This window comes from Lepisosteus platostomus, chromosome 2 (assembly GCF_059453375.1).
Source record: "Lepisosteus platostomus isolate fLepPlt1 chromosome 2, fLepPlt1.hap1, whole genome shotgun sequence".
Lineage (NCBI taxonomy): Eukaryota > Metazoa > Chordata > Actinopteri > Semionotiformes > Lepisosteidae > Lepisosteus > Lepisosteus platostomus.
Window position 1 is genome coordinate 2,012,587 of NC_142612.1, and position 25,785 is coordinate 2,038,371.

General features: G+C 42.4%; 2 protein-coding genes across 10 annotated transcripts; both read left to right on the forward strand.

Annotated features, from left to right (window-relative positions):
* Positions 1-1,842: 1,842 nt before the first annotated feature.
* On the forward strand, positions 1,843-10,747 carry vtcn1 (V-set domain containing T cell activation inhibitor 1). Its single transcript, XM_088644767.1, has 5 exons — positions 1,843-2,084; positions 5,264-5,328; positions 6,930-7,295; positions 7,872-8,123; positions 9,025-10,747. The coding sequence occupies exons 1-5, from the start codon at positions 2,053-2,055 to the stop codon at positions 9,138-9,140; spliced, it is 831 nt and encodes a 276-aa protein (XP_088500893.1). The 5' UTR covers positions 1,843-2,052; the 3' UTR covers positions 9,141-10,747.
* On the forward strand, positions 9,698-21,575 carry trim45 (tripartite motif containing 45). Of its 9 annotated transcripts, none has more exons than XR_015941145.1 (9): positions 9,698-9,783; positions 11,050-12,056; positions 12,404-13,140; positions 15,166-15,295; positions 15,619-15,733; positions 16,110-16,236; positions 17,480-19,518; positions 20,845-20,953; positions 21,402-21,575. XR_015941145.1 is itself a non-coding variant. In XM_088644735.1 (8 exons), the coding sequence occupies exons 2-8, from the start codon at positions 11,569-11,571 to the stop codon at positions 17,732-17,734; spliced, it is 1,740 nt and encodes a 579-aa protein (XP_088500861.1). In that variant the 5' UTR covers positions 9,698-9,783; positions 11,050-11,568; the 3' UTR covers positions 17,735-20,699. The 9 variants fall into 9 exon arrangements, 4 of the variants coding, with proteins under 4 accessions (XP_088500861.1, XP_088500833.1, XP_088500881.1 ...); XR_015941149.1 differs by having other exon boundaries at positions 17,480-18,915; XR_015941153.1 differs by lacking the exons at positions 20,845-20,953; positions 21,402-21,575 and having other exon boundaries at positions 17,480-17,554; positions 17,667-17,791; positions 18,560-20,699.
* Positions 21,576-25,785: the final 4,210 nt, after the last annotated feature.

The following is a 25,785-nucleotide window of genomic DNA, read 5'->3' on the forward strand; positions in this document are numbered from 1 at the left end:
GCAAAAAAGAAATAGCCTTTATTTTCTTCTGATCTGAGACTGAGTTGCTTGAAAAGGGCTAAAGTGATTCAATACAGACATCAACCCCTGGAACAATGTGATTGAAAACAGCATTACCACGTGTGCCAGACCCGTTTTGATGGAAGAAATTGTATGCTTTTCATTCTAAACCTGCTAGGCAGCGTCCTGGTGTCAATACAATTTGCATTTTTAAGAGCTGTACCTACACAAATCTAAAGGACTGCATGACCCACTTTTCCTTCTCGATTTAAAAACGTCTTAAGTGTTAAATCTGAACTAAAGCGATTGGAATTTTGAGAAGTGTTGTTCCGTGATGGAGGGCTGGTGGATATGTTTTCGTTCTAACTCTGGGACACTGGATGAGATGCTGGACTGCACCCTAAACCCTAACCCCACTTCGGCTTATCATTGCTTCTTATTCTGACTGTGTAGCTTAACCAGCTGGTTGCTGATTTAACAGGAACAACTGAACAGTTCCAATTCGTTCAGCTGATGTGGCTTTAAAGAGCCGAGCTCCACAACGGCTATTTTTATATTTCTAACTGCTAATATTGAGAAGTGGTTTGGCAAATAACTCCCAAATCTATTTTGTGCACGTATCATGTCCAGGACTATGGAATTCAGACTGGAAACTGTTCTACCTGCTGAAATCACCTAAACCTGCATTTTCCAATGCAAATTTCAACAACTTTATTAGTGTGTAGAAAAAGGGTTGTCATCCCAGGGTTGTATTGTGTCAATCTGTGTGTCTGTCTATTTCTTTATCAACTCATCTCCATTCAATACTGACCTCCCTCGTTTTATAGAGGTGAATATGACACTGGCTTTAAAAACGCTTGTAGTACTAGTTACTTTAATTTGGTATCTCTTAAATATGTTTTCTTTTTATTTAGGACTATGGTAATCTACAATCCACACAATGTTCATAGCAGAATTATACTTCGGTTATAAAATGTCATTGCTTATTATAATGTTTTCCCCAGGTGGTAGGCTCATTGTATTTAGAGCACCAGGAGAATATTTTTGTAACTGCTTTCATATACATCATGATAACTTTTATTTATAGAGTGCCTTTCCAAACCCAAGGATGCTGTACTGTACATCATGTGTGACATGCTGCCAGTGTCTAGTCTGAGTTAGACGTCTAGCTTCAGAGATTCGGACATATTGCAGCTTCCTAAGGAGAGTGTCAGGGACATCCATGAATTCACTCATGAATACTGACTGGAAAACATGAAAAGTAAAATCTAAAAAAGAGGGGAAACAATTCTGTTGTAACGGATACACAGTTATACCACTCAATATCCTTCTCGTTATTTTTTGTCATAGTGTGTCTATATAAGTCCCTTGATGTTTTGTCCAGTTCACTACAGGTTAGTTGTCATATGCACCTGTGCAATTAAAATGTGTATTGGCATGTATGCTGCTTAGACGCTAAGGAAATACCAAAAACCAACACAAAACAGCAGCAGAAACAAAGTTAAATATCAAAGTTAAAAAGGCAGCACAAGCAGTATGCAGTAAAAAAGCAGCAGTATGAGTCTGTGGTAGAAGTAGGATTCAACAATCTGACAGCCTGCAGGAAGAGGCTGTCTCTGAATCGAGAGGCTTGTGCCTTTATGCTCCTAGAACGCTTCCTAATACTAATAGCGTTTCCATGAAGCACTTAGCCCAGTACGGGGCTGCAGCGATCCGGGCCCTAATCCGGCAGACAATGGACGCCAGGCAGGTTACACCCTGGATGGGCCACTGGAGTTCTGCAGGGTGCAGTCAGCACACGCCTTCCAAGCACAATATTTACATTCAAAGATGACTTCCTGTGCCCTTGTATAGCAGGAGCGAAACCACAGGCTGTCTCGCTCTCCTGGGTTTGCATGTTGGACAGGTGGAACTTGGCTCACTGTGCCAAGTAACACTGAGCGTCTGGCCACTCCTTGCTCCAGGCAGCATACCAGAGTGCAAAAGAACAGTTTCCCTAGAAAGACCTGCGCTTTGTGTGAGAGTCACAACTGCTGCTTGGGTGGCAATGACATGGCTTCGATTGGACAGATCATCTTCTGGAGGTACTGTGTCCTTTACTTGGCTTTTACAAACTAGCCCTACTTCGACTGTATGAAAATAACACCTGATTCATCGCCTACAATAAAATACAGGTATTAAAACACAGAAAGTTACATTGTGCACATACAAGGATTTGCTTTTCAGGTTCTCTTTTGTTTCTAGACTAATTCTAATTGAAGTTGGTGTGATCTATAGATTTATTTTTTTTCGAAACATCATTCTTGTAAATAGGAAAGTTCTTTATTTTGTTATGTAATACAGGCTGAACTGTAGTCTTCATGTTTTCCCTGAGGGCAAACTGACATTTCTATTGTCGAAATGGCAGTCGTTTTGTTAAATAAGGGCAAGCAACAATCGTTAAAAACAAACAAAACCTGATTGAAAGTAAACACAATTTCTGATACATTAGCATATATTAATAAACACTAAAAATATGACATTGTGATCTTGAATTCCGTTGAAAGCTAATAGACTACGTGGAGTTTGAAACACATCTTTGCCATTTCAAAATCTCATAAAACAATATTTAATTAACCATACTATTGCATGTGTTCAAAAGGAGAAACAAAACTGGCCCTTGGTGGAGTTTGTTAAACTGAATTGCTTTAAGTATCAAATTTACTGTATGTTGTAATTGTTTTAGAATGCACTGTTAAGCTTTCAAACTTAAGTTTAGATGTTTATCAGACGATTATCACAAGTCACCTTTTTCACTCAATATCTGCCTGCTGTTTTTCTTCCAACAAACTTGAAATGAGCAAGTTATCTCTGGGACTGGACTATACATGTTTCATTTCTTTTTTTAAAAATACCCACGTCAGTTAAGAGCACATTTAATTTACAATGAGAACATGGGTGAGACATGAAGTCATACTGTATAGTCACACAGGCATCAAGTGTAAAATGTATATTAAATAGTACTTAGTGAGTTTTATTACATAAGAATTAAAAATAAATCTATACATACTCAAAAACAAAAACAATGTTTAGGAAATAACCCAGTGCTGTTCAGGTGCTACAAGTAAGCCTGTAACCAGCTGGTTGAGCTCCAGCTGTGCTTGGTTAAGAGCTGAGTTGGAGTGAAACCGAGAAACACACTGACCCTCCAGGTCCAGGATAGACAGCCCTGTTCTGTAAGGTCTTCATGGAAGAGTGCTGTATTCAGAGTGCAAACACCATCCATATTTTGGAAAACAACTGCTATGCATAATCATGTCACCAGCATGTAAATAAAAAAAGTGACAAAACTTTCTCTCCTTTGGAATTAACCCATTTCAGCGGACAGGTTCACTCACAGAAAGAGATACAGTTTATATAATTAACAATTGTGTTGATTCTGAAGCTTGTCTAACTAGACTGACCACACTTTTCTCTCATCCACACCCCTATCTTGTTAAGCCTCTTGTGAAACCCACACTGTACAAAATGCTCTATAGCAACCGAAAATGTTAGTCTGTCAGGCACATGTGCTTCAGCAAAAATCAAACACAAGGCAGGGTGCCATTAAATGAAACACAAGAGCAATGCATTCGAGTGCAGGGAAGTGTTTGTTCACACACAGGTTTTCTGACATATTTGGTTCTTAAAGTATTATGATGCACATGTGGTACACTAAAGGATGGGTTTAACGCAGATTCAAATTAGAAAGTTGTACAAAGTTATCACAATTCCCTGTGTTCTCTGCCTTGCTGCTATTATCTGTCATCTACTTTACAACCCCAAAATGATTGTGTCTAAATGATATGTATTATTGCATTTAAAGAAACTGTCACAAGCTCTCTGGGACAAATGATAAAATTCAAGACAAGCCAATGGCTCTTAGTAACTGGTCCTGCAAGTGACGAAGCATTAGCATGAACACTCAAGCTGATGTTCAACATTTTTGTCTAATTTTTGAATAATTTTGCATCACATCTGAATGTTTTGTATGTTGGATCATGAGATGACATGGAGAACACTTTTCAACAGGTATTACACAAGATCTAAGATCACAGAATGATGTAGAAACTTTACAAAATGTATTTACAAGTAGATTATTAGTCTGCTGTTTAACTTCATACCGTTTCAATGCATACTTTTCAGGTCCTTAAATGCATAAACTCAAAAACGTTACAGTTATTTTTTTTATTGTACAGTAGCCTCCAAGTGTATTTGAGTTCTTAATGCAAAGTAACAAAAATTTGATTGAGAAAGGAAAACACAGGTGTGCATCTTATTTATTCCACATGAATTAATTAAAAAATAATATAGTGAAAGGTGACAGAAAACAAGTACTACTGTAGATATATCTACAGCCTAGCTAAAAAATAACATCCATCCATTACCTGAACTATTTAATGCTCATAAGGGTCAGAGCAAACCAGACCTATCCTGCAGGCACAGGGCGCAAGGCAGGACTATGCACAATTTAGAGACAGTGGTAAATCTGCCATGTTAGAGCACTTATCTTCAGAAGACAGGTGGGAACGGGAGTACCTGGAGAAAATACGTTTGAAAACTGTGAGACGAACAAACTCCACACAGAAGGCACCCCTGTCTAGAATCGAACCCAGAATCTGGGGCTGTGAGACGGCCACACATCAGTTATATACAGTATAAATAGATTTATATACAAATGACTTAAATGTAGTGCCACTAGGTAAATGTGTTGAAAGTTAATGCTGCGTAATATCCAAAGTTCACGTCTGGTAGTTCCTGGATCCAATGCTCAACCTGGCTTTCGGAGCTGACTTCATGGCCACTGGGTATTAAACTTGGGCGAACGCAAGAACGAAACGTCCGCTAAACGGGCGACTGCTCAAGACAGCGTCAGAGCTGGTCGTCCCAACTCTGCTGGGACATGTGCGGCAGGAGCTGCAGACAGAGCCCGGGGGAGCTCAACACTTGCTCAACACTCCTGCTCAACACTCCTGCGGGAAGTGGCTCCTGGAGGAGTCAAAACTATTGATTAAATCTGAAAATCAAACCTTTAAAAATATACAGGACCAAGGTGTTCTATGTAAGTATACTGCACTATACGGGAAGTCTCTTTTTATTTCTATCACAAGCTCTTGTTTTGCACTTGGACTGTTCTGCTGAATCACCTTTTAGATCTGATTCATCAAGGCTGAGCAAAACTACATAGGACATGCAGTACACATGCAGTGTTTCATCTACAGTAACGTGTCTCCTTTTTTCACAGCATGATTGTTCTGATAGTCGTCATTGCTGGACTTATCATCTTCATCCTAGCCTTAGCATTTTCACGTGAGTATCCAATATTTCAAAAATTGAAGTACGATATTTATACAGTATATGTCATATACACATATAAAACCACTCTTAGAAGAAACCTTAAATGTAATTTTCACATATTCTTCACATTACATGATGTGAGTAACACATGGTTCCAAAATACATTTCAAACATATGCAGCCTCCTGTGAGGCAAGACCTAGCCTTAAAAGGACACCAAATGTTCCTGTAAACGAAAATTAAATGGTACATTTATAAACTAGTTGTGTAGAAGCACAATTTAGGGGGAAATGCAATATTTATGTCATAGTTTACCTATAATTTAATTTTTAATATAATCATAGCTCTGTGCTGAAGATACACTTAAGATATTCAATGTAATGTGTTCTCTAATGCTGATTTCGCACATCATGACAACAGCCAAAAACATTTCTGGAAAGATGCCAAGAACTGTGCTCAAATGTAAACTACAGGCTGTAAAAACCACAGAAAGCAAAATTCTAAAGTAAGGGTGCAACAAAGACTTTAGTCAAAGATGAGTCATTTATGATATTTTGCATTTCACGTGTATTTTGTTGCTTTTATTATAAAGCTGAGTGTCTGCTTTAACCACTCCCTTCAGCACAACAGGAATTCACTTACTTCGGTGTTTTCACAGATACTGCATCACCCTTAAAGTCGGTTCCACGCATTCAAAACAATACACCTTTCCTCTAGAAAAGGGTGCTGTAAGACTTGGAGACAGTGTTTATGTAACCAATGAATCTGATAATAGTGTAAGATTCATTTTTATTTGGTACATTTTGATTGAGGTAAAGTGAGGTAAGCTTTACTTTCTGGGTATCCTCAGCCCCTCCGAATCTTCTGCCCTCTCTGGAGACCTTCCACATTTTCAGCCCTTCATCCCTGTTGCTCCTACAAGCATCTTAATGACAGTACATTTTCCCATTTTCCACGATGCCTCCCTGTTTGTCTTCTCTTGTATCCAGTATCTTGGGATCCAGCTCTGAATTTCCTTGCTCTAACATTGACACATTCCTCTCGCTGTGTCCAGCGTACGGTTGTTTTCGCTGTTTTCAACTCCAGCAATAATGCTAAAAACAGGTCTTTTCCTGTCTCTTCTTGCACTACTCAGCATGCCTCTTTCTGTGCTTATACAGTACGTTTATGTTGTGCTTTCTGAACCATTCCTGATTTTTTGCATCCAGGTTTCAATTCCAAATGTGGGGAAAAAGAGCACATACAGTATGAGCCAAAGAAGGCACCACCTTCAGGGCTGTAATTCATCTTCTGAAGTTTTCCATTCCATTTTTCCTCTTCTTAACATTTCATACACATATTTCACACGGGTTCTCATTGAATGGCAGTAATTGTTCCAAATATTCTTACCTTTTGAAATTTTAGATGTGAACATGTCAGTAAATTGCTGACATATCAGTTTATATCTGGTTACAAATTGGAACAAGCACAAGGTTTTCATTTTCCACAAAGATAGACGCTCGTTTCACCTTTAACTTTAAATTAAAACATATCTCGAGCTTGTGTGCTCACTACTCACTCCAACTGTAATATTTCTTCAAACGGCTAAGCAAAGCTCGTGTGTTTCTTTTCTAGGCGCACAGCCTTCAACTGTGGGAAGTCCAAACCCATATCCAGTAGGCAACATTAACGATGCAGTAGTGCTGGGCTGCAAATTCAACCCATTGAATACAAACGGCAAAGGAGTCACACAAATTGCGATAACCTGGGAAAAGGAGGGCCTGACTGGTGTTGTCTACAAGTATGCCAACGCAGTCGGACAGCAGCAGACCCAGAACCCGGATTTCATAAACAGAGCCCAGCTGTTCCCAGATGTCATCTCCAATGGCAACGCATCACTGCTCCTGAGGAGTGTCCAGGTCAAGGACGAGGGACTGTACAAGTGTTCAGTCAGTGCATCTAATGGTCAGGGTGAAGTCAATATACATCTCCGGGTGGCTGGTATGAGCTCCTTCTGTTCACTTAGTCTGTACGTCAGTGTCTCTAGAATCAGTTACCCATGGATTTGGAATCTGACCATTTTCAGTTTAGTAGAAAAGGTCTGTCTAACACAGAAACCAGGCTACTGGGTAGGAGACTGCTCCTACCAGAGAGTCTTTGGTCATCAACATTTTCATCATGCATTGTCCCACAAGATGTATAGTGTTAATAAAAATGTGAAGTTCAGGGTTAGACTAAAACAATCACGTCATTTGATTTTCCAGAATTGTGCGCAGCCTAATAGATTTTTAATTAAAATAATAAAACAGCCCTGTTCAAATGTTTTTTTTTCATGCTACAGTACATAGTGCAGTGTTCTGCTGGCAGCTAAAGTGCAGTCTTTTCTGGGGGAGGAATCCAGCCCACACAGAACAGAACTCATAGGGTCAGACAGCTGAAGCCCAGGACGACCGGTTGTGCTGGCGTCCAACAAACAGAGCAGAACGTTGTACTGAGACTTCGGATTAAAAACACACGGGACAACAACAATGAAACCAGTGAATAAATAAACTCTTCTATGGGTATGTTTTATTTCAGCTTATTCTTCTCCAACATTCACTACCCCAAATAAGACACTGAAGGCTGTGGCACAGAGGTGGTATCCCAGGCCGAGCGTTACCTGGACAAACTCTGAAGGAACCGATCTGAACGCGAGCACTAGTTTCATCAGCAACCCTGCCGGAATAGTTGAAGTGACGTCAGCGCTGACGAACTTTAATGTTTCTGACGTCCTCACCTGCACCATAGGAAACAGTCTAGTGAAATCCGTGTCTCAAGCAACGGTGACAGGTAAAGCATGATCGTGGCTCTCTGCATATCTGATATATTGTGTGTGTATTATCAGCTCATCCTTAGTGATGTGTTAAAGTGCAGTAGTTAGGTACGGAAGCGTTTTAGCGCCAACGAGAAACAAATCTCATTTATATGAGATAGTATTGCATGTATACGAGAAAATTATTGAGTTTATACGAGAAAACGATTTCGTTTAAGCGCAAAAGTTAATTTGTGGACAATGTTGCCTACTATAGTAATTTATCACATTATATATGCAATAATATTGTCCCATGCAAAGTAGCATTGTGAAACTGCGGAGTCGGCAAAAACTCGGGTACAAGACATGTTTCTGCAGTTTCACATCAAGAAGAACATACGTTTGGAAAACAGTGTCATTTGTACTTGGCACAGAAACACGCGTTTAACCTGGGAATGGTTACTGACACGGTGATGTCCATGACAGAACACGTGCTCCTTTAGAGTATTTTTTTTTTCCAACAAGAGGAGTGTGACCATATCCTGCTGTTGATGAAGTCAATGCTACTTTGCACGGGACAATATTATTGCATATAGAATGCGATATATATTTATATAGTAGGCAACATTATTCTAAATTAACTTCTGTGTTTAAACGCAATAGTTGTCTCATATAAACGAGATACATTGTTTTTTTCCTGTGGCCCTAATAAGCTTCCGTAGGTAGGTAGCAGAACGTTAAATTTCTTCTAAACCCGATGTCTTCTTAGATTGAAATGGATACGTATGCGATATTACCATAGTTTACTAATAGTTTAAAGTCCCGATGACTGCTCCAATAACATGGCCCCATGAGATAATACTAATGCTGTATATACAGTACTGTATCCTTTGCTTTACTGAAAATCCGCTATAATATTTGTATTTCCCCTCCCTGCAGACAGTGGTGTAAGAGACAGTACTTACTTCGTGTTCAGCAGTGCGGACCAACGCCCATTGGACCCTAAGTCTGCTGTAAGCTATGTTCTGCTTTGGATGTACTGGACTGTCTGTTGACTTGAATGTTGACCGACGCGAGTTCAAGAGGCTTCATCAACGCATATGAACTGATGCTGTGCGGGACGGGTTGAGGATTATTGTATTGTATCAGGATTTAAAAAAAAAGAATGATTGTCTTTCTCCCCGAAATAAGGACCTAGTTGGTAATGTTTCCATGCAAACAAGCCACCCCTGTTAAAGAAAACAGCGAAGATTCATGCGAGGAATTAAGAAAAACAGTGCGGATTGTGACCAGAAAATAAGAATTGTAAATAACAGTGGTATTTGGAAGGTTTATTCAGGACAAACATGGAGGGAGGGCAGACCAAACTAGAACACCCCGAGGCCTCGAGATAGCTGTAGTAGGATGTTGTAGAATAGTTCAGTTACGTGTTCATGGACGAAAGCAAGTGTTCACTGGAAAGAGAGGAGCCTGTGGGTTTCCTGCAGCTGGGGCGGCAGTGGACGGGTGGGTCTGTGGGTGACGGTGTTGGCGTGCAGGAGGGACATCATAATACAGCCCTGTCGCCGTGTTTACTCTGCTGAGCCTGGGCAGGCACTTAGTGGTTACAGCAGTAAGCCCTGGCGGTTTCTCGGAGTTTACAAAACTAACCAGAGCCAGCAATCATACGTGGGATGACATGCCCTGCCCCACTGCGCGGTAATACTACTTTTGAGTCGAAGACGTCAGAACGTGTTTCCAATCTTTTGTGCTGTTTAGGTGCTCGTGTTTAAATATAATGGCCCGTGATTCTTCTGCTATATACAGTCCTGTGCTCCAGTACTCTGTTGAAACTCAGACCTCCGATGTTAAACTTTTAATTATTTCGCTTTACGACGAAATGATTTATATTGTATCGTGTTATTGGTGATAATTTATTTGATGGACTCCTTTATCCATTCATATGCCGGGGCATGTTACTGGCGCCCAGCACTGTAATGTGAGTAAAGTTCAGTACTTCGCTCAAGGGTACAACAGAAGTGCCCCATCTAGTGCTGCATTTCAGAAACACTGCGATAACAAACAGTGATGCACTAATCATCATACACATTCTATACGCGCCGTTTTACTAGAATCGTTTGTATATTTATACGAAAAGCCGAAGGCTCTACGAAGTATATATTGAAAATTATGTAAAATTTAAATACTGTCAAAAAAACTGTTTAAATATACTGGATGGTTAAATAAAGACGTCACCGTGTTCATGTACATTTCGTTTCTTCTCCTGCTTTTTACCCGTGTTTAGATAAGTATCAGAAATTCTACAGCCTTTGAAATACTCAACAATATTTGTCTGTATGCTAATTTAAAAAATGAACACAACACAATGTAACATGTTGTTTCATAATCTGTTACAGTATTCCATTTGCCTGTACAGTGTAGTTGTAGTGTTTTAAAAGCTGCACACAATATTAGCAGCTATGAAAGTATTCTAAATATATGTCACCGATTAGTGACAGACTGACACTCATGTTATAACAAGAAGTGACATTATAAAATTAAAGTCCAATAAATATGTACTCCACGTTTCCTATTCAATCTTGCCTTTAAGGCATTACGTTTGAATAAATGTCCTTCGCACTTTTGTTTCGTCAGTTTCTCGAAAGAAAATGTTTAACAGGTACCCGTCGTTGCTGTTGTCTTGAGTGTATCAAATTCAGAGAAATGTATTTTAGTTATCATAATGGAAAAAAAACCCAACTTGAATTCTCCATTTTGTCAAACGAGTGTCTGTGCCAAAAATATATACTCTAATGGTTTTATAGATTCAATACATTTTTAATTAAGTATAATTACATTTGTCTTGATTTTATAAGATTTTTTTTACCAGAATAGCGCTAAGCATTTTGAATGTGTAAAACTGGTCATCGGATCGAAGTTGTGGACTGAAAGTCTGCTCTCTACCGTGGTCTATCGATCCAGCAGGTGGGGACAGAGCATATTCCTCTAGGAAAAACTGTGGGAAGAGCTGTCTTTTCTGCTGCAAGTTATGCTGAACCGCGCCTCTCTCGCAAATGGCCTGTTCTGAGCGGAGAGGGGCGGTCCGGTCAGTGAACTGAGGTGTCCGAGTTAAAGAGAAGTGGCGAAAACGCTTGAAAAGTTTGGGATTTCATTATATACATATCTAATTATGTGAACTAGACGCAAAAAGTGCACGCAGTGATAAGGTTGTGGTGGGATGAAAGTTTAAAACTGTGCAGGAATTCGGTGTATCGTTGGGATTCGGACTCCCGTGCGCCGAGCTGCTCGGCTGCTGGAAGTGATCTTGGTGAAAGCCAGCTGCTGCTGTGTTGCTCTGGTGAGGCCGATTTATGTCTTTTGTAGTCACGTTTCTTGAAAAAAAAAATCCTTGTAGCTGAACGGGGTTCGGAGCTGTGTTCGGACACTGTTGTTTGTGCCGCCACGGTAAGCGACCGAAGTCGCCGCAAGCTGTCGCATTTCAAGATGTCACTGAATGGCGAAAGGGAACTGGGGGGCGATCCGGTGAAGTCCCCCGTACTGGACCAGGGTACCGTCTCCAGGGCGAATGGACAGGCTGTCAACTCCAGGGCGGTGTGTTACGTGTGCAAGCACCTTTACAGTGACCCCAAAATCCTGCCCTGCCTGCACACTTTCTGCGCGGACTGCATCCGGCGACTGGAACCGGTTTCCGGGCCGGGGGTTCGGGGAGCGGAGGCGTCAGCCCCGGCCCGCCCGGGGGACCGGCCCTCGGTCACCGTCCTGTGCCCGGTGTGCGACTCGGAAGCGCCCCTGCCGCCCGGCGGGGTGGACGGGCTGACTACAGACCACCTGGCCCTGAACGACGTTCTCCTAGAGAGCCTCCTGGACGAGAGCTGCGAGCTGGCGTGCGACCTGTGCGGCGAGGGGTCGGCCGAGAGGCGGTGCGGCGAGTGCAGCGCCAACCTGTGCGAGTTCTGCTGCCAGGCGCACAGGTGGGTGGCGCCTTGCCCTGGGCTGTGCCGGGGAGACGCGAAGTGCAGTTTAGCCGCGCTGAAGAGATGACCTGGTTATCTAGGGTTGGATAAGGATCTGATTTTGTCGTTTTAAATGAAGCTCCTAATTGGCATTTCTTAACCTCTCCTGCAGTTTATTGAACGTGTGCTCTATCTGCCTCTCTGCCTTGGCAGTCCACACGGCGGACGTATCTGAAACCTCCCAGGCTCATGGGGTCTGAGGAGTCCGCCCGGTCTTGTCCGACCTGCGGTGGAAAGCATGGGGCCTTCTCGTTGGGGAGGTCCCAGGTGACTCCTGCCGGACTGGTGCGTGTCTGTCCCTGCAGGAGGCAGAAGAAGACCTCCTCCCACGCCGTGGTGCGTCTGCAGGACCTGCGGGGGAGCGGGCGGGTGGCGAAGCCCGTGCTGTGCCCGCTGCACCCCGGCGAGGAGCTGAGGCTGTTCTGCGAGACGTGCGACCAGCCGCTGTGCCGCGAGTGCGTGGTGGCGGCCCACCGGGAGCACGCGTGTGACTACGCCGCCCACGTCCTCCCGCGGCACGGGGAGTACATCAGGCAGCTGGTGCGGCGCGTGCAGCCGCACGCCGGCCGGCTGGGAGGGGCCCTGCGCGGCGTGGAGCGGGCGCGCGAGGCGGTGCGGGCCCGGGCCGAGGACGTGGCCCGGGAGGTCCGCACCTTCACGGAGGAGCACGTGCGGGCCGTGGAGAGGCACGGCCAGGAGCTGCTCCGGCGGCTGGAGGAGACCCGTGTCCGGAAGAGCAACCAGCTGCTCCTGCAGGGGGCGCAGCTGGGGCAGGCGCTGGCGGACGTGAGGGCGGGGGTGGACTTCGCCGAGCGCCTGCTGGCCAACGGCTCCGAGGCGGAGATCCTGGCGGCCAAGGGCGTGACGGTGCGGCGCCTGAGGAGGCTGGCGGAGCTGAGCTACAGCGTCCACCCTGTCGCCGCCGCCGACGACATCAGCTTCCTCCCCCAGGAGAGCGCCGGCCAGGACGGGCCCCACCCGCTGTTTGGCGTGATCAGCGTGAGGGCTGTGGATCCTCAGAAGTGCGTCATTCATGGGGAAGGTAGGAGGCGTTTTCTTGAACGTTTTTTTTCTTAACTCCTGCACGCTGAACGTTTTCTTTGACTAGATTCGTCTGCTTTTCCAAAACGCCCCCAGTGACGTCATTGTTACGTCATTGTTTGGTTTAACATGGAACCGGAAGTTAACTGAGTGATTCAGTCATTTAGCCTGGTGCTGAATTCTGCCAGTTCTTTGACATTTTTTGGTAGATTTGAAGTGCATCTCCACAATAAATAAAAACGTCTCTTTCTGTTTTGTGAAGTCCCTTGTTTGGCCCTTGGAAAATGAGGGGAGTTCACACACATGACCCTCCAACCACAACAACATAGCAAAACTGGTTAGTGACCAGTGAGACATTTGCTTATTTTTGACCTTCTCAAGTACGTACCTGCTGGAGTAGTTCGTGTAGTTCGAGTAGGTCGTGTCATAGTTGCTGTAGGTGTTTCTAAGTAAAGTGAGGTAATAAGCAGGTAACATTCCTTGCTTTGATGGCCCTTTAATGAGAGTTTTTTTGTTCCTGTCTGATGTACAGTACATTCCAGAAAGTCCCTTTGATTCATGGGGTGTCTCAGTAAGGAAAGCCATCCAGTTTTTCCCTCATTGAATCACAAATCTGCATGGAGAGTAAATATGACTTTGGCAACATGTCTGTGTCACTGTATCCAGATTCTCACAAGACTATAGAGTTTGTATCAGAGGTTCGTGATGAAGGTCAGATCCTAATTTCACTGGTTTCCTACATATAAGTCCCACACCTGTGACTTCGGTCACACATCCCCCCTGCCTCCCCACCTACACCCTCGCAGCAGCTCCCCAGCTCAGTCCTCGCTATAGAGAGGGGGGTTTGGGCAGCCTGTCCTCACAGCTAGACTGCATTCGCTCAGCTAGGTGAGTCACGCCAAATCCCCTCTGCACCTTTCATCCCTCTGTCCTTTTCATTAGGAGGGAATTGAGCTGCTGAAATGTATAAAAAAGTTTGTGCTCAATGTTAAGGCACTTTTAAATGAAGTTGATAGGGTTGATGTTGTCTGTACTTTTGATTAGTTTGGAAGCTAGGATTGGGTTCCTTTGTAGTGCTCTGTGTTCAAGACTAAAGTTTCTTTAATTTAAATTTTATAAGACTTGGACTGTAACTGGTAACTCTTCTTTAGACTGATTTCAGACCAGCAATAGCTTTTTTGTAATGTGCTGATCGAATTTGTGAGCGGTATACTTAATGAGCTCTTTCTAGTCTAAAGTGCTATTTTACCTTATCATCCCCTGATTTAAATTCTGCTCTTCTAACTATATATCCAAATATTGTTAGCGTTTTTTATTGAGTCCACATATTATCTAGAAAATTGTATGTGAACAGAAATGCCTAAATCTTTTTCTACAAGTAGCTTCTTTAAGATCAGTTTTTTTGCTACCTGTTTGTAATACTCTGCAGTTATCTCTGCAAATGTCATTTATCACATGAAACATTCTGCAAATATCATCTGTCAGATGTTTACCAAGTCTTGAATTAATTTCGCGGTCAAAAAGATTTACTTTGCAGCGTCTACAATGCTTATTAATGTTGCTTTCATTGGTTTCAATTAGGGCCTAAAAACAGATCCCTGTGGTACATCACCCTAATTTAAGCACTTATCCTTGTTTTAGATAGCCTGACCTGTAAATCAGATTTACTGGTCTATAATTACTCGGTTCATTTTAGCATCATTTTATAGATGTGCGCAACACAAATAATTTTACAGTCCGTGGGGTTAACAGTGTTTCCAGTAACTTTACTGCCTCTTGTTATTTTTGGTTATATCAAGGGCTTTTCTTGTCTGGATAATTCTCACTTTAAAGAATAAAGAAAACATTCACACAGGAAAGCGTATTAGGTAGGCCTTTGAGGGAAACGACATTTTCCCTTTCAGTCCAGATTAGTTCAGCTCAGTGCCGGGAGCCGGGAGCTGGGAGGTGTGGGTCAGGGAGGCCGGAAGCCGGCCCTTGCCGTGCAGACTCTAGGTCTTGAAAAGGGCTGCTCCTCCTCTCCCAGCGCTGCAGGCCGGCCGGCAGGAGCAGCCCGGACACTTCGCCCTGGTCTGCAGGGACGTGGCGGGGGAGCCGGTGAGCAAAGGAGGGGAAGACGTGCAGGTCAGCATCGTCCACACCGAGAGGAAGGACTGGTGAGTTTCGGGAGAGAGGAGACAGCGAACACACCGCGCCTTGGTGCCTCACGTGATTCTCCTGGCAGTCCGGGCTTCAGAGGCTTCCCAGGGATTAAGTAAGCCAGGGAGCTTGAGCCCGGCTTTACACTCTGAGCTTGAGCCTCTGTGCACTTTGCTTTACAGGAGTGCTGTGAGAAAGGACATGATATTGCATCTTGAGTCCAGTCATTTATTCTATTCTGCACATCCCAGATCTTCACATGGATTTTGGATGTTTACGATTCTCTGTAGGTGCGTGCTTTTGATCACTGGGAAGTCACATTTCTTTGTTTTCGCCTAAGTGCCATAAAGGCTGCAGTAGTGGACAATAACGATGGATCGTACCATGTGTCCTACACCCCTGTGGAGGCGGGGGCCTACAGTGTTTGGGTGCGTGTGAAGGGACAGCATGTCAAGGTAATGTGTGTTCAGGGCGTTTAAAATATCCTCTTCTGCCTGCACTGCACATCTAGATTCACTTCAGACTTACTGTTTCAGACAATCCGTGTGATGTCTGTAACAAACATTGTAGTAGCATATTATTTCACTGGTTTGCTCTTGTGCTAAGTTGGTACTCCAGTTTTGACACTTTCTCTTATATTACTCAATCACTCCTTTTATTGCTATTTTTGGAGTGCCACTTTTCTAAAAATGCGCACGATTTCTGCAATACTCGTCTGTTGCCCCTGCACTATACACGATACTCTTGCTCGGCTTCACTGTGTGCTGTGTGATAGGAGCTGCCGCGGGGGACGGGGGCACGCGCTCAGCAGGCTGTGTTCTGTGTTTCCAGGGCTCTCCCTTCGTGCTGCTGGTGAAGAGCAAGGTTCGCCGACACCGCGGCACCTTCCACTGCTGCACCTTCTGCTCCAGCGGGGGGCGCAAGGAGGCCCGCTGTGGCTGCGGGGGGACGATGCCAGGTCAGTAGGCCACAGCCAGGGGAGCCTCGTGTTCCTACTGCTACCGAGAGAGGGGATCAACAGGCAGGGCTTCCCTCTCTGTGTACGGTCTAGGTGTCTGCTCCAGTCTCTCAAGCCTGGCAGTAAATAAAGCTCTGTAATGTTAAGCAATCTCTGCAAACTTTGACCTCTTAAAAAAACATCAGACTGTCTGAATAGCAGAAAGATTGAGAGTTAATAAGTCAGTCAAGAATGAGATTTTCATTTGTTACAGGTAAGAATCAGAGGGTGGTTCCTCATTATCCCTGAGTATCAGAGAGCCTTATCAGAGGTGAAAGGATTTAATTGTGTTCTTACTACTGACCAAACAAAAAACTACCCACTGTGCACTAATCTGGGTGTGTGACCTCCCTCAAGGAGGGGAGTGAGGTGTGGGTGTGGCTGTGACATTTCTTATCATTTACATCAGACATTTATATTGCTGATTGATCCATAACTGCACAGCAGTCTAGAATGATACCTGTTCTATATAGCCCTGTGTCATTAAAGTCAGGTGCTTTCATTACCCAGCCTATATTTGGAGTACTGATCACTTTCTTTTCAAATTTAGTTTGTTTCATTGCAGAATGTCCTACAGTGTATGTGCTGACAAAAAAAGTATCTTGTTTGCTATTGAACAGAGAGCTTAGGAGAGCGAGTGAGTGAGTGAAACCTTTAATAATTTTCTTTGCTTGCATTATTGAAAGTGCCCCATTCATGGCAAAATATTTTAGTACTGTAATAAGTACAAATTGCCAGTCAGCATGTAGAGTTAGAGTGAATTGTGTGACTTAAAATACACAATCTGGAACTTCTAGAAGACCCCGGGATGTTCGATAGCTCTTGTGATGTTTCATGTGAGGCGGGAGTGCGGAGCTGCATCAGTGTGCTCGTGGCTGGGAATGCAGGGGATGATTCCATGCTGAAAGGCAATAAGAGGAACTGAAGTGGCTGGCGTGGCTCAAACATCATGTCTGCTTTTCAGTGTGGAATTACCCTGTCCTTATTCCTCTGTATTACAAATTGAAGACTTTACATAGTATTTCACACATCAGCAGCATTTATCTGTTTGTGCACCTTTCCTCTGAGAAGAAAGGGGGCTCATGTTGTTCAGCGTGGGTATCGCCGGAGAATGTGATTGTTGCAGCGGTGCTGCCGCTGTGCCTGGGCCAGTTCACAGGGCCGGCTGAGCTCAGCAGCTGCGTGTGGGCTCTCGTCTCTGCAGGGGGCTACCAAGGCTGTGGCCACGGACACGCGGGGCACCCCGGGAAGCCCCACTGGTCCTGCTGCGGAAGTGGAAGTGAGGACTCCGAGTGTTCGGGCCTCGGGGCCGGGACAGGCTCGCCTCGCGGTCTCTTCAGAACCGTGGCCCTCTGAGGGGACCAGCGTGAGCCTCGCCTCTTCTTCCACAGACCCAGAATGCTCCAGAATGGCACGAAGGGAAGACCTGGTGTATCACCGGTGTTCCGTTCTGCATTGAATGAATTTCACGTTAGCCATAAGTCACAGATCTGTCTCGTCTAAAGTCAACTTCACAGTAAGTCCCCCGAGTTCAGACGAAGCTCAGGCCAGCTGCAGAAAGCACGGTCCGTGGGCAGTTTCTCAAAGTTCACATTGCAGACTGTTCATCGCGCTTGGAGAAGGTTTGGATCTGCAAATAATCTGTCCGCATCTCATCAAAAGAGAAGGCTTTTAAACGAGCTGTTTCATTTTCAAGCCAAGAGCTGCCATGTGATGCATATTTATAAAAGTGTGTCACTGCTTTTTCTTGACTTCACAACTCTGTTCTCATTTTGGAGAATTGTCCCTTCTGTTTGTTATAGGAGTATTATGATTATACTGACCTATGTATTTTATTCCAATTAATCTGTGCAAAAATCATCCTTTGTTCTTGTGGCACAATTACTGACAATCTTGATATACATTTGATATATTTTTATTTTGATACTAATATTATCTGTTGTTGGTTTTTTTTAATTAATTTACGGGGTTCATTTTCTGCAAGGATGTAAGTTTCCAAAGTGTTATTGTCCATGACACTGAATAGAAAATAATGTTAGTTTTTTTAACCATTTTGCTGTGATATTAAAGGAGTGAGCATGTATTATTACAATGACAATATGAATTAATGGTGTATTATTTTTGTGTCACTTAAACTGACTTGTGTGAAAGGAAGAAATGAACTAGCCCCGAGCAGATGGAGTATTTCTGATTGATTTGATTGATTTCCAGGTTGCAGACAAATTGACTCTAGAAATGTGAATTTTATTTCAGTAGGCATGTCTTGTTATTTGCTATGTTAAAGCCTCCAACACGGTAAATTCTGCTCTTGGGGAAAGAGGCTGCAATTTGTCTCTCCTTAGTGAGCCATCCTGTAGAGAACCTCTCTTCCTCGAGCTGGAACCCAGGCGGAGAGATTCCGATTCCCAGCGGGAGCTTCCCAGCACAGTTAGTATCTCCCGGTATCCGGGCGAGTCCTGGATGGCACCTGCTGCGAGGGAAGAGGGGAGGAGCCGCCGGAGGCTGAAACAAAGAGGCCAGGTCGCTACGGTCCGGCTTTCCGAACAGCCGTGTCGGTCCTGGAAGTGTCCGCCCGGAGCGGCGCCACACGAGCCTCGTCAGTGTGTCTTTGTCAGAGAAAATGTAATGTCTGCCCCGCCGGTATCTTGGTCTGCACAAAGACGCTCGGCGAATGTGTTGGGATTTTGTGCCTTATTTAACACGTCTAAAACTTCTTCGAAAAGGTTATCGAGCGCTTGCTCTTCTGCCTCCCCCTGTGTTAATGTAATGCTGCTGTTAAATTAAGGCACTGTGACCGAGTCTCAAACAGCGTTTTGGTGCTGCAACATTTTTATATATTGTTTCAAATTGATATTCGTTTCAGATTTTTTAATTTTTAACAAGACTGCAGAACTGTAATATTAGAATACCAAAGGCTGTTTTATTGTGTAATTAAAATGGACCTGTGGTAAGAGGTATGAGGTTATTGTGTCATAAATATCTAAAGGAAAATGTTTAATTCACTATTTAGAAGGCTTAGCACAGAAGTGTTTTTGTCTGTATGTGCACTGGAAAGTTATTTTTGCAATCTTGTTTTACTGACGTACCTGACATGCTGGTTGTGAATTATTAGGTTGTTTTGTGTTACATATGAAATTGCTTTAACATGGTCATTGACTGTTTTCTGCGTTAAAAATACCCTTCTGTGTCTGCCAAGTGTCTGCACAGGGATCTACATGCAGTTAAACTGTTCAGAGTGGCCGGGTGGGTGTTGCCTTAATGCTTGTTTTTTTTGACTCGTAAGAACATAAGAAGGATTGCAAATGAGAAGAAGCCATTTGGGCCATCTAGTGTGCTTCTTAGTAGATCAGAAAAGACACATTTTCTGATCTACTAAGAAAAGACAAATTCCTAATACAAGAAACTGTATGTGGCCGATAAAGTGATCTTATCTCCTATCTTATCATAGCTTAGTGGCTCATTCAAGGATCACCTCCAGTGGCTTTTGCAAGAAGACGGCACTAGCAGTTTTTGCAGGCTTCTGGCATGTGGCCGAGTTGCTTGTTCATGCCCTCACCTCCCCATGAATCACGAAGTGTTGCCTGTTCTAGGCTTTCAAAGTACCTCCTCGTAGTATCCTCTTGTGCCTTCTGGTTCTCCTTCATTCTGAAGATGCTCACTGGGCCAACTCTTTCTTCATTGTCAATACTGTGACATTGGGAAATAGGGCTTCTACTCATTTTTTTTTATTACCAGTACAATTGTTCCAGTAGAATCCAAAGATTGTACTGTTTTTGAACACCTCTTGATATCATCAGTTGCATTAGAATATTGCTCATTCCTTTAACCCTGGAGTGTGTCTGGGTGCTCTTGTCTGGACTAATTCCAGAGGAACACTCTCTTATAACAGGGTGATTAAAATTGCACAAAGTACTCTCAATCAGGTCTAAGTACTGTATTTTGCCATTTTAACATAACTTCCTTTGGTTTAAATTATGTGCTTTCAACTGTCCTGACATACTGTTTGCCTTTTTTATTGCTTCCCCACGTTATCTGTAAGATGTAAATCCTGTGTGTCCTGTAAACACGTATGCCTAAACTTTGAAGACTCATGCGATGAGGGATAATGTTGATGGGTTTTTGGCTTGAATAGTGTTTGATCTGAAGTAGACTTGAAGCAATCTTACAGTATATCTAAAACACCACTGAAGACATGGACTTCTTCTAAATGCTGGTTGACCACCCTATATTGAGTCTTTTGGATTGTGCTTTTCTCTAGATCATTACAAACAGACCACCTGAGTGAAAATAATATATTTATTATCATTAATGTTGGTCTGTGTTCATTATGAACAACAATGCTAACTATAAATATAAATCTGAAACAGGATTGTACTCTATCAACAGTCATGATGACGCTTAATTAAACAAGCTTGAAGAGTCAATGATCGTTTCTTGCAATAAATCTTTCACATCTTATAAAATCTTGCATTAATGCATTAAGTATATGATGAAATTTAAGTGTTTTTGAATAATACAGATTTTCAGTAATCGTCTGGTAATCAAGATTTTATTGTCTGCCACTATAAGGTGTACCTCCTCTGACAGACACTAGATGTCAGTCTATCACAGGAAGTAATTTCCGGACGTCCCATTTTATGATGAAACAAAATCACGAGAATCATTTTCACAAGAAAAGGTAAATATATCAGACTTAGTTTTGGTCTTTTTTAAATTTAGAAAAGCAGCTCTGCTCTTCTAATATGATCCATGTATAGTAATGTATCAGAACTGATGTGTAATACAAGCCACATTGTCATCAATTCAAACTACCGTTGTCTTGTCAGCAATGCTTCGTTCCAGTATGACTCCAGACAGTCTGTGACGGCGCTTGGGTACAGTACAGGCTGAAGCATGATTTTGTTTTCAAAACAGAAAACTTTATAATTTTAGGAAATGCAGCCAGTGCATTATATTTATGCTTTCCTAACCCGTCTTCAAGGGCTTTGTAATTCGACCTGTTTCACCGATTTCTCCAACCCAATCCTTCCTTTGGATAACAGCTAAAGGAAGCTAAACAAGGTCTTTGTTGTGTCTTGGTAACTACAGCATTTTTCTCAATGAAAACACATTTTTTTTCTTCGTAGCCAGACGGCACACGTACAAACTCCTCTCCTGTTTCCTCGTCTCAGTTCAGCAAATCATTAAAAATCCACATGGGTCCTGGTGCTGGAGTCCACAGCTAGAACTAGGAAATCTACCGGATGGGATTTGGCTGCCAAAATAAAGGTGTTTTGAAAGAATAAATCATTTCAAATGAAGATCATACAAAACTTCGGAGTTAACTGATATTGCAAGCAGCACAGGTGCACTAGTTGGATGGGACTTTCTTTTTGGTGTTTTTGCCGAAACTACTAATGAAACCCCGGTACTGTTGGAAACTACTGTATGTTTCTGACTCAGTATGTTGGCTTATTTCTTCCCGGCTGGCACAAGTTTAACTTCCCACCAGGTGGTTATCAGTTACTGCCAGCTGCATTGCACACACTTTTTTTGGATTTCAGAACTGTATTTCAGGAAAGTCTACCCAGATTCTAAGCAAAGCTGACTTCCTGTCTTTGATTAATTCCTTGTTGACTTATTAATTAAAATAAATGTTCTTGAAGGTGCGCAGAATAAAGCATTTACTTTAAATCTGCACTATACCTATTTAACCTGCACAAGAAAAAAAAAGAATGTACTGTAGCTTTATGAAGAGATTCTTATTTTTTAAAGCAAAGGTATACCGACTGTGTTCCAGTATTGCATGTTTAATGTGCTTTTATCAGTGGTTAAAAATATTTTAAATCCTGCATTTATAGAATTGTTTGTCTTTTAAGATGCTAAACCATACATTTTATCATCAAACCAGATGCATGCAATCTTACTGTTCTTTTGGGCACTGAGCATGTCTTAGTTATTTGATTCTTTATAGCATCATGGACTCTATACAGTAGATTCCTTGAGTTTTTAGATTGTTTGTGAAAATCATACCTCCCTTTTCACACAATCAGTGTTGGTAGGTTAGTATACTGAGGTCACTTCATTGCACATTGATATTAAGCACATTAACACAGTGTTACGCTTGTGGGTGTAGGATCGTGCACAAATGAAAGTCACTAAAATACTACTGAAAATCAAGTAGAGTTCTGTGACAAACATTTTGTGTCACGTTAATGAAGTTGTCAGTATCTGATTAAAATCATAATCGGAATCAGATTTTTTTGTGTACGATCTATGTGACACAATTTATATACTTTATGATTTATCTTTTTTGTTGAAATTTGCTCTGTGCAGTTTAGAGATCATCCAAAACCATCCTTTTTGATAATGGATGATAATAAACTAGCAGGTCAGAAAATCACCCAAGCATAAGACAAACATGCTCTGTTTATTCTCCAGCACAGCTCTGGTGATAGAGTAATGAATCAGGCTAATGACATGACAGACAGGAAAAAAATATTTATTAACAAAGTAACACAACCATGCAACCAAATATTAAATACAACTATTTACAATATATGTGTTCCGGAGGCCTGTATCCTACAGAATCTAGAAAATCCAGAATTATACCCCTGTACTCTAAATACAATATGAAACATCTTAACAGGTCAAAAAGAAAATAAATACCTTTGTCCTAATATAAATGGTTACTACTCAGGACTAAATCTCCCTTCCTGTGACATGGATGCCCAAAAACACATGGAAATTAATTCTACATTTAGAATTCCATATTCTAAAACATATATCTCCAAACTAGGGGAGAACGTTTTTAGCCTGAGGATTCCACAACATAGGAAATCAGGCATTTTCTCAAATAAATAAGCCAGCAAGTTCTCTATATTAATGTTATATATAAACACCCTGCCTGTCATAAAGATAGAAGTGTAAAACTTTCTGAAACACAACAGATGTCATACGAATAACACAGGGCCATAGATACTGACCAGGGTATCTGTTACACATCGTGTTGGGTTTAGAGCAGGAGTCTCAAACCCAGTTCCTGAAAGGCCCAGTGTCAAAAGATGGTGTGTTTCTGTTCCGCTCACATTGATCTAATTAATTAATTAGCAGCATAATTGTAATATTTCAAACCAGGCTTTGATGTGATTTATAAATGATTGTACCTTTGGAGGTTACGATTTGTGTAACCAATTGTAATGGACCGTAAGAAATAGCCAATATTTGTCTCTCATTTTGGAAAATCCATCCATCCATTTTCTTACCACTTTATCAAATACAGGGTTGCTGGGAATCTGGAGTCTTTCCCCAGGCAATGGGCGAAAGGCAGGACACATCCTGGATGGGATGCCAGTCCATAGTAGGGAACACACAGTCACAAATGTACACACTCACACCAGGGCCAATTTTCCACACTCCACACTGACAGCACCCCAGCACCAGAATAGAACCCAGGGCCCTGGCGCTGTGAGGCAGTAAGGAATAAACCTTTACTAGTTCCTTTGCAGCCTACGCATGCTGACGCAGCTCCCTACTTCTAACCATAATTATGTTAACTGTTTAATTGACTGCTCAGGCTGGAATAAAATCAGAAGACACAAGGTCCTCCAAAATGGGATCGTCACTTTAAAAATGTCTGGTAATCTGTACAATCTACATTTTAGTTTTTATTATATGGTTCTACGTTCGTTTCTGAATTTGATTGGGAAAATCCAAAAATTTGCATTGCATATTCAAACATTTCATATAACCACATTTATGTGTGGAAAGTCCTCTAAAAATGTCATGTGCTGGCCCTTGTAAATTACAGTTCATTCCACTTAGTCCTAATGTTGAAGGCCTTGAACATAACAGGAGGGGAATTATGTATTATGTGCTGCATTTATATGAAAGTAAATTGAATTGTTAAGCTGGTCTGCCTTTAATAGCTGTCAAGGGAACAGATCATAAAATTGAGTCTATTAGAAATGAGGTTAATTTCCCTCTTTTCCCCTTCGAGGCCCAGATCACTGTGCATGTGAAAAATAGGAAGTTTTTCTAGATCGTCATCCCTGGTGTATCGCCCTACATTAATAACTTTCACATGCTTGAAGGACATTGGTAACTGTTAGGACAGACAAACTGTGGAGGTCAGAGTTATTCAACCGAGTCCCTGCTAATGCCAAAGTAATTCTTTTCTTCCTTTATGTCATTACTTTTTGAGAAATGTCAAGGTGGTTCATTCCGTCTTCAAAATGCTGTTGCTGTGAGACTTTTGCCTCGCATGGACCTTTTCCCACCTCCTGTGCCACATTTTGTTCACTTCCATCTTTTGCTCAACCTGCCTTAGTTTTCCATGCTTGGAAAACTCAGGCACTCAAACACTGGAGTTCTAGAGCGCTTAGGTTTACTTGGTACCTGTACTCCAGTAGAACATGTGTTCCTCCCCATGTGTTTTGAATTGGCTATAGAGGTGTGGCTTGCATGTCCAAGGAATCCTGGGAGCAGGATCTGATGGGCGTAGGCCCCTGGTAGGTTTTACATGTACCAGGCTGTCCAGTTTTGGGTGCAAACAACTCCATCCCATAAGAAAAGCACCTAGTTACCGAACCAATGACAAATTATACCTCCTGTAGGGATCTAACTTGGAACACTGGCCAGGGGCCCAAATCAGCAGTTTATCTTGGCACATGACTGCACAAAGACAGCACAGGTTACCAACATCTTCCATCGGTGATGCCATTGATGACAAGCTGGGGCAAGAGCAAGGGGTTCCACGAGGTCAGAAGGTATATAAACCAGATATTCATTCTGTGCAACATCATAGAACGATGTCTTGGATTAATCTATCAGTCCACGTCAGATTCACGTACTTCAATAAGGCCAAACAGCATGACATCTTTGACTTCAGGGATGAGTCCACTCCCCCTGTCACTGCCTCAGGATCTGCTGTGCTCACAGAGACACTGTAACTGTAACTGAACCATGTGTGGAATATGTATACTAACAGGCTTTTGATGTTTTTTGTAGTATAGTAGGTGTATCCATTTTACCACTAAAACTTAAATACTCTTTAGCTGTAACCGCTGTACTCTTGACGGCACTTGTACTCAAGTACACGTTAACAAGTTACAAGTTATTGAAACTGTACTCATGCCTTGTACTTGCCTTTAGTCTCAACAGAGAATTGGTACTCGAGTCTATTTTCTCATTCCTGGTCCTTGGGCTGACATCAACAGAGATTCCTGAGTTAATCAGTTCATTAGAACAGGCACAGCAGATCTGACACATTTACTAAAAACTTCCATTTTTCAAGGTTGGACAGCACTATGCATCAGAGACAGATGGCCATTGGCCATCACCTTTATACACGGTATGGGGCTCTGTGCCTCTGAAGCTGTCATGTCTGAATGCAGCAGATATATGTGTTCTCCTCACCTTGGCTGCATAGAGCTGGATTTCCACCTATGCTTTCAGGAAAAAAATTGCATTAAATAACTGGTAGAGATCTGCTGAATTTTAATATCTGGGGAAGCTGCTTTCTTCTCATAA

Bases quoted from the DNA above. Each gene is read 5' to 3' on its own strand.
- vtcn1 (XM_088644767.1), top strand. From the start codon at position 2,053: ATGGCTTCGATTGGACAGATCATCTTCTGGAG. The intron at 5,329-6,929 runs GTGAGTATCCAA...TTTCTTTTCTAG, and splicing joins CCTAGCCTTAGCATTTTCAC to GCGCACAGCCTTCAACTGTG. The intron at 7,296-7,871 runs GTATGAGCTCCT...GTTTTATTTCAG, and splicing joins TATACATCTCCGGGTGGCTG to CTTATTCTTCTCCAACATTC.
- trim45 (XM_088644707.1), top strand. From the start codon at position 11,569: ATGTCACTGAATGGCGAAAGGGAACTGGGGGGCGATCCGGTGAAGTCC. The intron at 15,296-15,618 runs GTGAGTTTCGGG...TTTTCGCCTAAG, and splicing joins CACACCGAGAGGAAGGACTG to TGCCATAAAGGCTGCAGTAG. The intron at 15,734-16,109 runs GTAATGTGTGTT...CTGTGTTTCCAG, and splicing joins TGAAGGGACAGCATGTCAAG to GGCTCTCCCTTCGTGCTGCT.